The sequence below is a fragment of the Syngnathus acus genome, chromosome 16, assembly GCF_901709675.1.
Source record: "Syngnathus acus chromosome 16, fSynAcu1.2, whole genome shotgun sequence".
Classification (NCBI taxonomy): Eukaryota; Metazoa; Chordata; class Actinopteri; order Syngnathiformes; family Syngnathidae; genus Syngnathus; species Syngnathus acus.
Genome location: NC_051101.1, coordinates 7904387 through 7919468, shown reverse-complemented (window position 1 = coordinate 7919468; position 15082 = coordinate 7904387). Strand labels below are relative to the sequence as shown.

Here is a 15082-nt window from a genome sequence, read left to right as displayed (position 1 = left end):
ATTTTCTTATTTTCCCCATGACTGATAACGGTTCCAGTCCTTTTGGAGGAAAAACAAACTCTGATTAACTGTTTGTTCTGTAATCTCAGTTGGAAAAAAAGTTTAGCAAATAGTAAGCAACACTGTTTTGTGAAAGTTGGGATTCATTTTAAAGTATTGGAAAAAAAATTGGCACGCATATAACCGGGGGAATAAAAATGGCTCTGTTAATTCTTTTATGAGATTTTTTTGCACTTTCTTAGTGGTTAAGTGATGTCAAGATGATATAATAGACAACTTTGTGTCCGCAGTACACATGCTCCTTGTGATTCTAAAAATAATGTGGAAGCAGACTATTAATTTGAGGCTTGTTATGCTCCAAATTGAAGCTGAAAGTCTGACATGTTTGTTCTGAGATAAGTCAACAGTGGCCAAAACCGATATTACGGTTTTTAATGTTAGTAGAGAGAGCATACGGAGGATTATAACCAATCATTATTTAAGCCTATTTCAGACGTAAATCCAACAGTAACAACTGCATTTGGCTGGCTTACTTCTCTCTGTCGTTTTTGGGACTAGCTCCTTTTGAGGGGAGACACTGTTTAATGCAAAGCATTCGTTCTTACTAAATCTTGTCTTGGGGAGGGGATGCTGACATGGGGGGACGAGGCAAAGAAAAGCCAGTTGTGTCAGCAAAAAAGGGAGCTGGCAGTGCCTTTGCATTTTTGCCGCTCAATGGGTGACAGGACGTTCGTCGATATATGGCTCTGCTTTTGTATGGATCCCTTCTTGCCATGCAACTATGTTACAGCTAGGGTGAAAAAACTGCTTTGGATGCTAGTCATGAGAGAACTGAATAACGTGTAGCGTGTTGCAGTTGCAGCTTGGATTTTGGATAATTTTGTTTGTCAATGGCGGTGTTGGACAACCACAGCTGGCAATATGCCCAAGCCGGGAAAGTCCTGATCAGACTCTCAGGTAAAGCATTTCTCTTTTTGTTTTATTTTATTTTTTTCCACTCACTTATTTGCTTGCTTGAAAGATACTCCCTAACATGCGAGACAATACTTCTTGTTACACGTTTTGAAGACGTCATAAATTATTATTATGTATCTATCTTTTATTGTGTCATTATGGGAGTTGCTATGTGTGTCCATATAAACTGTGTTATGATATTTTCACCTAGCTGGCTGAATATGAAAATTGTGGAATGTGAGTAGGCATATCAATACAGTACATGGTGCCATTACATGTCCTATGCTGCATTATTTAAAGGCACGCATATTATTTGCCAGGCCTTTGAGCATGTGCTGTGCATTAGTGGAAAACACTGACACAGATGGCCTAAATGATGCATCGGTTGCAACTTCTACTTGGGAACTCATTTGGCAAGTGCAGCAAATCACGGAGCTTACTACTCATTGCGGATAACTGCAAGAGTCTTAGTGGTTTATTTTTGTCTTAACGATATGAAAGTGACTGACAAGATGATGGAATTAAATACAAAGTGTGGACCCGCTGCAATCTGCAGGATCCCTGGACTGCAAAATGCAGTTGTATAAATAGAATGTGTTTTTACAAATGTCTGTGGTGCTTTAAATTGTAAGAAAATATCCAGCACATTGCTATGCAAACTCTTATAGAAGACCCAGCCAAATCTGAATCTTTTGTGTGAAGCACATTGTAGCAATTGTAAAGTTGTAATTATTTGAGCATAAGATAAGGGTTACTGTAAGTTAAAAAAAAAAAAAAGAGAGAGAGAGAGAGAGAGAGAGAGATTTCTGGCTGTACCAACTGTTTTCACTTGGCTTTGCCAGATTTCAAGTCCAGATTTCATCTGGATTTGCTAGATTTCAAGTCCTTTATATTGGTATATAAAAAGGATTGAAAGTGCTGTACATAATCACCAACTCGAGACGACAACTCTTTCCTTCTTAGACACAAACTGCCTCACACTACTTAGAGCACTTACCTCACCAGGTATTATTTCCTGAATCCATAATTTCCATTTCCCTTGAAATTGAATGAATGCTATTAAGATGTCTGCCTAAAAGACTAGTGTGTAATATTGTCAGGCTTATTGAGCTACTGTTGACCCCGGACTCAAGGTTTCTTAAATAAGAAAGCATTAAGTGAGTGATGCAGACGGTTGCCAATAGTGAGGCCGAGGGGAACATTAACTATGGAAATGGAGGGACAGAGAGCGATACAACGTGTCATCTACGATGAGAGCAAAGCCAATGGGAATAACTAGGATATTTGTTAATTCTGCTCAGAGGAAAGGTTGTTAATCAGGCTCACCAAGGTGTGAAATTAACACAAACAGCTGTAGTAGCACCATGAAACCACATGTTATATAAAGACTACTAGGAGACAATGCAAGAAAGAAACTGCTTGAATTATACACCTCACTGTCCTCATAATTAGATCTGTGAAACAATTTTCCTCCATTCTGCTTTTCTCTTGATGCAGCTTTTGAATTGAAATCGTGCCAGTAAACATGACCTATAATTATGTATTTTTGCTTGCATGGAGTACACAGGGTCCAATGCTAAAGGGTTTACGGTTTTAATCTGAATCTTTTTTACATACAGAACTGTGAGATTCTCTCCATCACTACAAATTTCCCTGATATCCCATTTATTGTGGCATAGTAATATAGCCATGTTTTTGGGGTTATATCCAGGTCGAGGGGCGGTGGTAGTAGTGAAGTGTTATTTTTGCGGTAAGTCACACTGTCACAACAATATGAGAAACCCAATGAAAGTTGAGCCTACCACAGTTTTCAGGCCTTCTACCAGCTGAAGCTGAAGGTCACACAACTACACTTTTGAAAAGGGGTGGTTTAATTGAGACATCGATATGGTGACAGGTGTTCAACTTAAATAACAAAAAATTTGTGTCGATAAATATACTATAAAGTTTGAGAGACACCGTCATTTTGCTCATAGCTGTTGTCTCACAGCGCAGTGGCAACATGTGAATGGTTGTCACACCGGGGACAAACATTCAGCTTGTAATTGGTCATTACACACTTGGTTTATACGGTAAACACTTTCAGTGTACCTCATGTTAGCCTGATGTAACATCCTTACACACCAGAGGCAGTTGCAGACATATACACACCATTCCATCACTCGAAACTATTATACATTTGAAGGTAAGGCTGAGCAACAGGCCCCAGAGGGAAATCTTTCAACTACTGCGAGGCAAAATACCCATTGATAATGCGCTCATTCGTGAATGGCGTGGGCTTGCTGTTGCTACTATGGGATGATGCACTGGGTCAATGGGTCAATGGGTCTAGCACTCTTGTCCAGAAAGACAAGAACATATTTTTCTTAGAACTCTGCACAATCACAGTGGGAGCCCCTTGTGAAAGCGGCTTGGACGTATTCAAATATGCGTCCTATTTAAAAGACCTGAAAGTTATACGTGCATGTTTACATGGGCATGTGTCATTGAGAGGCTAAACATTTTGCCTCGAGTATTCAAACTGTAACTCCAAAGTGAAGAATGCTTGAGCGTCATCAATCTGAGAGAATTTCCTCCTATGCCCCCATTGCATGTGAAATGTTTTCACAATGCACCGTTTTACTTTGATATCAAACAAAGCCAAGACATCCTACTGAGACCTAATTTTAAAGCCAACCATGAACTTGTTTAGTCCCACGCTCATTCTGTGACCTCAACTTGTAAGCTTTAATTTTGTCTCCCCCTCTGTATTCAGCGGTTTTAGGTTGCCTCGAACATCACGTCTAAAAACCGAGCAGTGGCTGACCTTTGAATGATCTATTTCATATCACTGGGAACTTGATGTAATGTGATTTTAAAAATAAAATACAAGGAATGTTTGCAATTTAATGCAATTGACAAGTTTGAAAACTGTTTCCCTCCAAAGTATGGCCGTGTTACCATTAAAAGTGACAAACAAATTGTACTATACTCTATTGTATACTTTGAGAGTCCTTAAAAGTAGTGTTATGAAGCTGACTCAAAATATACTGCTCGGTAAACCAGGCTTAAGCGGTACGATTTAGGTTACCAGGGCGATAGATTTTTTTTTTATTGTTGTCATGATGCAGAATGTGCGCTTGCATGCAATTATGCAATCATATGTAATTTTGTGTGTGTTCCAATTGAAGAATAAGCATCCTGCACTCCTGCTTTGTTACCAAGGTTATAATCAGGGTTATAAATTAACTTTTTTTTTTTTTCACCAGCCAATGTGGTTGGTGGCTCTCTAAAGTTACCAGCCAATTAGAATTTTAAATTTATCTACTTCCCTCACACCTATCATAATTTCTCAAGTTGGTTGCACACGAGACTGTACTGGCCTATGTGCAAATCAAACGTTAACAGCATTAAGACATATGGGCACAGTATTTGTTGATCGAGAACAAAACATAGGGTAGAATATGTCTGATGGACAGAATTACTTCATACATACATGTATCTGAAGATTTTTGTTGAAGTATTATGTAACAAAGTAAACACCTAATTCCCAGACTACTGTTGGCCTTCTTTCTTCTACAGTAATCACTAATTTGAAATTTGAAATTGATTGACAAAAGTGAAAACTTTTGACTGTTGTAGTTAGCTTATTGTAGTTTTCAAGCGTAATTTCATTTTAATTTTTTTTTAATTTTAGTATCATAATTAGTTTTCGTTAACTATAAGAACCTTTGTTGCTATCTGATTTGGTACCTGTCATGTGCTCAGCTTATCAACTATATGCTGGACATGTTATAGAATTTTGCTAAAATACCTTCACTCTCTGCTATCCATTCATCTTCGACATCAAATTACATATTAGAAAGCGCCCACAGTGACCAAGACTATAAATTGTAGGTAATACTACAGGGGCTCTGACTGTCTGTAAAATAGATTGCTCTCATTATGAGTGTGCTCCGCACTAGCAGTCTGTGATTGAAAATGTTTGATTCATGCTTGGTAGACTAATTAATGAGTTTATTTGAAGTGAAGCGAGATGATTGCTGCTGTTATTGTATTGTTACATTTGTGTTACTATGTGCAAACATAAGTGATGATGGCATTTCATGAATGACAGTGTGGAAGCTAATATTTTAGTCCTGCGGTTTATTGTTGAGTTGTATGTTGCACGTATGTTATTTTTCCGACTCGCTGTTCATCATAATCACATTTGGCAGATTTCTTATGGCACAAATTGTGAGATCATGTCGAGTGCATTAAATGGAGACTCTTCAGTTCATCAAAAATTACTACAAATGACTTTCATAGCATGTCCTAATATTCGTAAAACTTTGGATCACTTAGGTCATTAAAATTCATCCCACGGTGTGTCGTTTTCACAGGATGCATTGGCCCTATCTTTTTTGGCCTCTACTGTATATACCCAAATTCTTTGTGCTGCACGTGGAATATCAGATGTTCACATATCAAAGATGATTTTTGAGAGCATAAAAATGAGAGTTCATAGTTAATGTGAGACTTGCATCTTTGATGTTGAATAAGTCCAGTAATGCCTGAAGAGTACTCTGAAAAACTAGAAGCTTGTGAAGAATATCTGATATGGTTCAATTAGAGTTGGTAATTAAAGACTCATCTTCATTATACTGTTCACACTTTGACATCATGAGACGAAGACAGCACCTAACAATTGATCAGCACTACCCCACCAATATAAATGATTTATTTTATATTTGTCAAATAAACTATTGTAATTGTAGAGTACAACAATGTGGCTTTGGATATTCTTTGGGTCTGTTTCACTGAATCCAGTGCAGGATGTTTTGTTCCTGTACAGGGGGTGACAACATTTCAAGGCTCAAAGTATTCAGGAGCAAACTGCTGCCCAGTGATAGAAAGCTTGTTCTTAGTCTCAAATCATGTGTCCCCCAACAGGATAATCACCCTAAATGCGCTTCAAGAAATATTGTAACTGGCGTGAGTGTAAGTAAAATATCTACCTTGCCTTCTCTAATAATGCCTAAGCGTTGGCAGGCCTACAATAGCAAATTAGGTGGAACTATAATGAGCTCATTCTCAACTGCCCGCATCGCAATGGCCCAAATGAAAATTGTCTTATTAATGTAATTTGTCATTATCCTGTTGTTGTTGTTTTCATTTCTTGTTCACAATACAGCCTTGTCTTTTTGACTTTGTTGCTTGTGCTCCTTGTGTAGGATTTCATCGCAATGAAGATATGAAGGCCATTGATGTGCTTCCCATCCTCAAGGAGAAGGTGGCCTTTCTTTCAGGTCAGACGCATACATCAGATTATCACATCATACAACATTATACAGTAGCTGTGCTGCTTAAATGCATAATTTCTGCATAATTTTGTTTTGTCTTTTCTTATAATATACCTGTGTTTGAGAAATGACTGTTTTATGCAAATGAGCCACTTCTAAACCCTCCTTCATCCTGTCAGACCAATGTCCAATGTGCTTCTGTTACCTTGACAACCGGGGGTGGAATTAGGAAGTGGGACGAGGCAAATGCCGAATGATAACTTACAGTGGGAAGGACAAAAAGTGTCTAAGAAAAGAATGCAGCTTGTTTTTTTGTGGGGGGGGCAGCATGTTAACTCGCTGAATTATACTTCATTCGTCTGTCTGTATGTCTATGTGAAGTTAGTTACAATACAAAGGCACTAAAGTGCAGACATTTTAAAATACATGTATTTTGTTCATTTTCCTCTATTAGACATAACTAGGGGTATTTTTGGAATTTTTACTATTTATAAAATAACACAGCCTTTATCGACATACATAAATGTCATTTGAAGAGTTCAGGTCTGTGACAATAGGGAAGCGTACAAAGTAACAATGGGCGTTTTAATCAATCAACCAAAGAGAGTTCTGGGACGTTATTTGTTGATAAATCATGTCTTGACACTATTCTTGAGGCACCACTTTGGTGCAGCCAGCCGAAGTGTCAGTTGGTGAGCCTAAAATAGTTTGGTGTAAAGAAGAAAAACATGACATCACCTACGGGAACTTGCGCTAGATCCATGCAGACCTTGGCTGGGGCACAACTCCTCCAGGCAAAGGTATTTAGTTCGTTCCAACATTGGCATCAAAACAGGAGTTCAGAACATTTCCCAACATACAGAACATTAAAACTGCAGTAATTAACAAATTAATAGATTGTTAATGTTCTTCATAGGTGATCTAGGATCTGACTATTCTGGAATGTATTTAGAATAAAATAATTTCTCCCAAACTACCTGCAGGAGGCAGAGACAGACGAGGAGGTCCTGTTCTCACTTTCCCAGCACGCAGCAACCATGATAGAATACGAGCAGAAGACCTTCGCAGGCTCGTAGCCTACCTGGCAACTATCCCAAGGCAAGAATAACACACAGCATGTGTGCCCACATACATTACACATGCACCATCAACTAAACATTTACCCCTCTTTGTCAAAGGTGGTTGACTACATTCACAGTGATAACAAAAATGGACATTTTAGCAGATGTACGTTCCCATTCTTATGGGCTCACATATGTGGAAAGCATCATGGAAATAGTGATTGTAACCATACTATTGAATAAGTATTTGCTTTTCTCTGACTTTGTGCTTTAGAATTATTTTTTTGTCCATTTTTTGCAACACTTTACAGTTTAGAAAGGGAGGCATTCTTTCAAATGATTAATGTTCTCAAAGTGGATCTCGTATCTTTTTTTCCCCCCCCATTTTACTCATTGTCTTTTCGGTTTATGTTTTTTTCCCCTTGCTCTCTTTCTCTCTCTCTCTCTCTCTCTCTCTCTCTCCGTCGATCCCTCCCCTCTTTTTTCTATCGAGCCCTTTGGCGGCTGTGGATCTGTTTTCATAGTGAGGTCAGAGCGAGTTAGAGCAGGAGGCCCTGTGTCTGTTTTGCTATCCTAACTGGACAGATTCTGATTTAAACCTTTTGATTCCAAGAAATTACCTTTTATGGACTTATAGGCTGTGGGACTCGCGGTAAGCAGTGTTGGAAACTGAATGCTCAACTGTTGCAACTAGATGTGGTTTGGCATGTATTAACTTAATTTACATTGTGGTTTGTTATGGTGTGTTTTCATGCTGAGGTAATACAAAATGACATGGTTCACCAGAACTGATTTGATCAAAATGTCACATTATTTCTTAATGTGTAATTTGTACTGCAGTGAGGAGGTGGTCAGACATGGCTTCACAGTCATTGTGGACATGCGTGGCTCCAAATGGGACAGCATCAAGCCTCTGCTGAAAATCCTGCAGGAGTCCTTCCCTTCCTGCATCCACGTCGCCCTCATCATCAAGCCGGATAACTTTTGGCAGAAGCAGAGGACCAACTTCGGCAGCTCCAAGTTTGAGTTTGAGGTAGGGGGTGTTCGTGACTGTTGGACTGTTCAGCAAAACTATTTCACTTGACTGGGTTGGATTTAGTAAATTATACATAAACATTGTATTATTATTAATTACTTTTTTTTTTCTTTTTAGGAAAGCTGGTTTCATATAGCTATCGGTCTTATTTTATCAGTGCTAATTGCATTGCTGTTCAGTGACAGTGGCACTCTTCTGTCCCATGTGGACATGTGAGGCTGGTATATTTAGTCCTGACCCAGTTACTATGGAAACTGGATATATAGGACACCATGATGCATTTCACCCTCGTGGTGACTTAGACTACGACAAGCTGCTTGTATGAATCTAGGAACTAGGTTTAGGTTAGCATAGAATAAATAGTATTAACCCTCATATTATTTAGGGCTACTTATAAGTGTTACTGTATACCTTCTGGCATTTATTGTTTTGAACCGTTCGACTTATGTATATCTCAGTATGAAAGTATGTGCCACATTTTAAGAGGCTAAATATGTCTTAATACACAAATGTAATTATATTCAAAAATCGGAAGGGATTGTCTTGTTAAACCTGAACAAAAATGGTAAATGTTTCTATAAAAGATTTTTCATGATGTCAATATAAATTTAATATAGATGTTATTTAATGAGACGAACCAGGCTAGTTGTTAGGCATTTTTATCAGTTATCAACAGTATGTTCTTAATTCTTATTTCATTCCTCTACATCCCTCTGTCTAATTAACAATAACAATGTCTGTTACATGAAGTGACTGGAATGTTTTCACACCTGTCCAAACAGTAGATGTGGAAATCCAAACAAAGCTCTACATTCTTTGTGGTTGTTAAGTTTAACTGTGGGAAATATTTTGACATATTAGTGATTTGTTTTTTAGGATTGTGACGTCAATGATGATTGCTGTCCTTTTGACCTTCATTATTTGTTTGCTTTGTGACACCAACAGACAGTAATGGTCTCTTTAGAAGGTTTATCCAAAATTGTGGACCCGTCGCAGCTGACAGCCGACTTTGATGGCAGCTTAGAGTACAACCATGATGACTGGATCGAGGTTTGGCTGCTTTCTCCAACCAAAAACCTGCATTTAGTACATGCAAATACTAAGCTTAGCTGTAGACTCACTTAATGTATATTTCCACTTTGGAAAACTTTTGAATTTTTCCTTAGGTACGGCTCTCATTTGAAACCTTTGCCAGCGATGCAGCACGAGCTTTGGCACGCCTGGAGGAGCTGCAGGAAACTCTGTCCCAGCGAGATCTCCCACGGGACCTGGAGGGGGCTCGACGTCTTATGGAGGAGCATGCGGCACTAAAGAAAAGAGCCACTAAAGCTTCAGTGGAAGAGTTGGACACGCAGGGGCGCAGACTGCTGCAAAGGCTACAGTCCCAAACTGTGGGAAGCGGGACTAATGTCGAAAGTGTGTATGGGAACCGAATTGGCAGTGCCAGTGGAGAATCCAACGATCACCACCATGGCTTTCACACGCATGCAGATGCTCACAACCTAGGAGCTAAAGTGACTAGTTTATTGGATAAACTTCACGGGACACGCCAGAACCTGCAGCAGTTGTGGCACATGAGGAAGCTGAAACTGGACCAGTGTTTCCAGCTGCGTCTTTTCGAGCAGGATGCAGAAAAGGTCAGAATGCTTTTCTCTACTTTTAAAAAGGATAATGCATCTGCACGGTTTGTATCCTGATATATGAGATAAACCACCAAAACATCATGTGGTTTAGGAGGTCCCATCTAATGTCTCATATGGTGTTTTTAAAAACATGACATGACCCTCGCACATTTTAGTCAGCAGAATAATTTTAGTACACATGCAATGTTAGCTTTGTTTGTAGTGGGACGTATTGGCTCCCTGATAGTGTTCCCTGCAAATAGAAGCGAAAATAAAATATTGTTTTGGATTAGGTACTGATAACAACATGGGCATAAGCAAATCCAGAGTGGCCAATCTGAAGCACTGGGACTGGTGGCCTAAGGGCCGCTATCCCAAAGCCGACAAGCCAATTCGAACTGACACAATAGTATTAATAATTTAATACATGACGAGTACGTAACAACACCACGATAACCATATTGTACCCAGTCTGTATAAAACAACACATTAATCAGTCACAAGTGTTAATTGTAAGAGCGATAAAGCATGCAGGAAATGCCGCTACCTCTAATGGAGAGTCGTGAGGTGCAGATGACATGAAAACTCCTTATCCTATAGAAAAAAGTCGCCGTGATTTATTTATATCTAAGGGAATTGCTGTGTCTTACCCATCGGCTAATTTGTATAATGATGCGTGACAAGTTTATTTCACGTAATTTGTGCATGTGTATTGGCATGTGTAATGCAGTGAGATGTGTGAGACTAGCCTGTGATAAAGTGAGTTTGTTCAGTGGTGCACATCATCAGCCAGTGATACACATCAATCAAATTCACATAAATGCAAACATATAGATAGGATAAGGCATAATAGGTTTTCCCCACAATATTTTGTGTTTTTATGACCTTCATTAATATATTTGTTGCTGTGTGGCGATTGTGAAGTCATTGTCATTTTGCTAAGTAGTGCACCCAAAGAGTGTGAATTGGTTTCAAATGAGAACACTAACAAGAAGTATCATGTAAGATGCAGAGATTTTTTTCGGACTGCGCGTTATAAGGTGCAGTCTCAATGAACAAGTCTGGTTTGGGATTTTCTTTTTTTTCAGATATAATATTTTAAGTTTTAAGTCCAAAAAATACAATGTGTATGAAAACAGTGGCGATTGTGTGTGAGTGCATGTTTTTCATCAGTATTCCATGTGAGTTGAGTGGCATGTGCAGAGCGGATAAATGTAGCTCCCATAAGGTCCGTGCAGTGCCGTGGGCAAATGCGGCGGCCCACTGTGAAGCGTTTCAGGGCTGTAATTTAACACACATTTCCAAACTATAAACCAAGCATGGAAGGAGCCTCTAAAGTCCATGCAAAGTTGTAAGCACAGTGGAGACGATGCATACATGATTTGAAAAGTACTTGCATTTCAGATAGCATACTTGAAATTTTTCTATAATAATACCAAATCGTTTTGAGTAAAAACAGTATTTATGGCTCGTCAATTTGAAAAAAGTCAAATATAAATATGCATACATCTGAACTCCCTGCACAATGTGTGTTTTTGCTCCAAATGTGGTATTACAAAAACATCCTTCTGAATATTTTTGAGTGTGCATACATTTATTCAAATATTGTCCGAAAGCTTAAAAAAAAAAAAAAACTGGCTGAAAACATTTGACTGTCAAATCTAATTTGTCTAGCCTGGCTCTGTTTTTCTATCTCATCCCATTAGATTGTGCAGTTGTTGCAAATTCAAGTCAATTTTTAAACAGCTTGTTCCGTTAGTGTCATTATACCTCTGATGTCAGTGATTATAGTTAAAACCTTCCATAAACCATCTCATTTAGCCACCTCTTGAAAGAGAACACATTTGGTCCATTCTATCGCCTAACTGCTTCTTGTTCCCCTTGTCTGTACGCAGATGTTCGACTGGATCATGCACAACAAGGGTCTTTTCCTCACCAGCTACACCGAAATTGGGGGAAACCACCAGCATGCTGTCGAGCTGCAGACGCAGCACAACCACTTTGCAATGAACTGCATGGTAAGAGGCCTGTGTTGTGCAAATCTTTGTACGCACACACGCAGAGGAGCTGCAATCGCCAGCTATCATCATTACTGTCATTCACAGTAACCACTAACACTCCACACATACACACACCCTCCTCTTCTCAGTCTTTCTCCTAAACCCTTCCCCTTTCTTTGGCTGTGACTTGCCACTGCGTCTGTCCTATTATTCAGCCGTTTGCCACTCAGCCTCGCTCTGTCGTATTTTATCACAGCGCTGTCCCCATAATTGACCTATATTGCCTCCCTGCCCCTCCCAAAGTGTGCTGCTTTCTGCTGCCCTCCTTGCTAGAGCCAGCAAAGCTCCTTTCCTAACTGCTCGAGGACATTAAACTGTATTGACCCTGCGGTCTGCTATGCTTGTTCACATCAAAATATTTCTGAGCCAAATGGATTTCCTCAGTGCAAGAACAGAGTGTAAAAATCAATGTTTGACCGTGTATGATCTCATTCATGTCTTTTAATGTTCCTCACATCTGGAGCTTGTCTCGGACAGATATTACTACAAACCTAGCAGTAATCTGCTGATCTTTGAGTCTCATGGGCCGTAACATTAGGTACAGATAATTAATCAAGGTACATGTGTGTGCATACGTGCACAGAACACAGGTCACTCTAGATGTTAACATTTTTGGGGGCCTCTGAAATTGATATCTGCATCAAATTTGAAGGATTGTAAGATTCCTTAAAATATAATCTATTAAATTTTCATCACTAGCCAGAGCATCTACATTTGGAATTGAGCTGTCACTCACTTGTCTGTTGGAATGCATTACATGCAGTCAAGCTGATGTGTTTCTGGATACAATGTGTTTGTCTAAAAATGCATTTGTTGAGAGGTTTTGAACTGCTCTTGTAGTTGGACTCACATTAGAATGTGCAGGTAAATCTAAATTTGTGACTTGACCACTGGATTTATTTAGAGCTATTACAGGACTCAAGCTACTTTGCATAAATAATTTACGTCTAAAATAAAAAGAATAATAAAAACTGCCCAAAGCCAGTTGTGTCAACCCTTTGGGTCAGAATGAACTAATCACTCCTGAGACAACAGTAGTATAAAAAAACCTGCAGTAATAAGCGTGTTCATATAAGAACAAAACACACACAAGCTCGTTTCAAAGTGACCACCCATTCTTCCACAGGAAGACTCGTTTCCCTTTCCTGTTGCTTCCATGGCTGGTTGAAAGCAGTGTGTGAAAGAACAATGCATGAGCAAATCAGATTGTTTTATTTTTCTGTTGGAATTAAAGCAAAACAACAGTAAAATTACGGATCTTCTCCAGTGAAAAAAGCTTGGCACATGCCTTTTGTGACACACTAATGATGTGTCATCTAAAAACTTTCTTAGTGTATTATATATAAATGATATATTTCTTTGTCATTTTGGGACTATGAAGATTAAAGATTATATTTTTAGTGAGCCCGTTATTTCCGCAGCAAACCTTTTTCAAATTTAGCACATTTCAATTCAACAAAAAACAATTTGATACATTTTTACACATAGACATTCCTGCCCTTATCAGGTTTAAATTAGGAATACCGGCTCCCTCTACCCTAACCCAGCCTTCTCTCGTTCCATCAGTTTCACATTAAGCCTTTACCTCTGGCTGCTTTCTCGTCGTCCAGCCTCTGTCAATTCATCTCATTCATAATGCCTTACAGATGGTTCAAAGGGCCATCAGGTGCATTGCTTGCAATTTGGTAATTCTATGCCACTGTTATTCTCTTTATGACCACATACATGTGTGCCCAATACCTGTCCCCCTGTTTTCCTCACTGAAAATCCCAAGTTTCCTGCAGGATAATACCTTCAAGTCACTATTCATAAGATGGCTTCTCCCGGGATGTTTGATTTGTGAAATTGTATAATAGGATTAAAGTTCCTCTATGCACTGCTGTTCTTTTGTGTTCTTTACCAACTGCTGTGTGTTTGAGGACTGTTGGAGTCCTCAAGTGCTCATGTGAGCTTAAGCTTTAAGCGCACCGCTGCTTCGCAACATCAGGCTGAGTGCAACGCTGCTGATACCCAGTAGCAAGTCTGGTTTTGGCTGTAAATCTGTGATGCATAACACTGCATTCTGTCCTAATATCAGAAAATCTGTTCCAAAGCCTTGCGGTTAAGAACAGAGCACATCACTGATCCCGAATGGTTTCAGAGTTTTGATGAAAGCTCGTTCAATATGCACAAACCACCCTGTCTCTCTTTTGGGGCTGTTGTTAATATTTAGTTAATCTTCCCTTCCCATTGTGATCAAGACAAGAAAAGTAAGAAGCCTAATAGGCGCCTGGAGCAGTAATTGAATAGAATAACAGACTGTTACTAGTGTGTTAATTAGTGTTCGCTGATCTGTGCCTATCTACACACAACAGCTTGAAGCCCTGCTCTTAAGAAAAAAAGAAAGAAATGACGTTTGCAGGGCAAATCGTTTTTTTCTTATTAGTCAAATGGGATTTACGTCTCCCATGTGAATTACTTAATAATGTCCACAAAAGTTATGCATGGAGAAGTATTGACTTTTACTCCCTCTTGTATTGCTTGCGCTGTGAGATTATAATTGTGGCCTGCAAAATAAATGCCACATACTTCAGGGTTTCCACTTTCCACATCCCTTGGGTGCATGACTTTCTTAAAAAATGCTGGAATTTCAAGCATTTCATATTCAAATGTTTGATGACTAAAGAAGACTATAATGAAACATTGGCATTAATGTGTGCATAAAAATGGTTTGCCTTATATGTACATGTTTATTTCAATGCAATCTACATATCGACATAGAATTCACAGGTGCACAATGTGGGACAAATCTGACATTTTATTTGGAAAGTTCCTCAAGTGCTCAAATTGATCCTAAAAAGGAACAATTCCCTACAATGTTTAGCTGAAGCACAACTGTATTTTAGCTACTAGGCATGGTTAAACTGGACCAGATAAACAAACATGACAGGACTCAGTATGTACTGATACCAGCTGTTGTTTATATTTTACTTACATCAACTTGTGTGCAGAGTTTTAATCAAACAGCAGTATCCACTCTATGTTGTGCCATCTGTTTTTCATCATGAGAGGCCATTGATTCAGAAATTGAATACCATTTAAAAAGAAA

The 15082-nt window shown here is 38.9% G+C and overlaps 1 protein-coding gene across 3 annotated transcripts in view; it reads left to right on the top strand.

Annotated features, from left to right (window-relative positions):
* The window catches only part of triob (trio Rho guanine nucleotide exchange factor b), a 67112-nt gene that overhangs the window by 14100 nt on the left and 37930 nt on the right, over nt 1-15082 (top strand). For 2 of the 3 annotated variants that reach the window (XM_037272780.1, XM_037272783.1), the window contains exons 3-8: nt 6147-6221; nt 7199-7313; nt 8117-8309; nt 9258-9362; nt 9479-9949; nt 11830-11952. In XM_037272780.1, the coding sequence (XP_037128675.1) occupies nt 6147-6221; nt 7199-7313; nt 8117-8309; nt 9258-9362; nt 9479-9949; nt 11830-11952 (1082 nt within the window). Of the gene's footprint in view, nt 1-6146; nt 6222-7198; nt 7314-7777; nt 7929-8116; nt 8310-9257; nt 9363-9478; nt 9950-11829; nt 11953-15082 lie in introns of those variants that run through there. The other variant, XM_037272782.1, reaches the window with a different exon arrangement.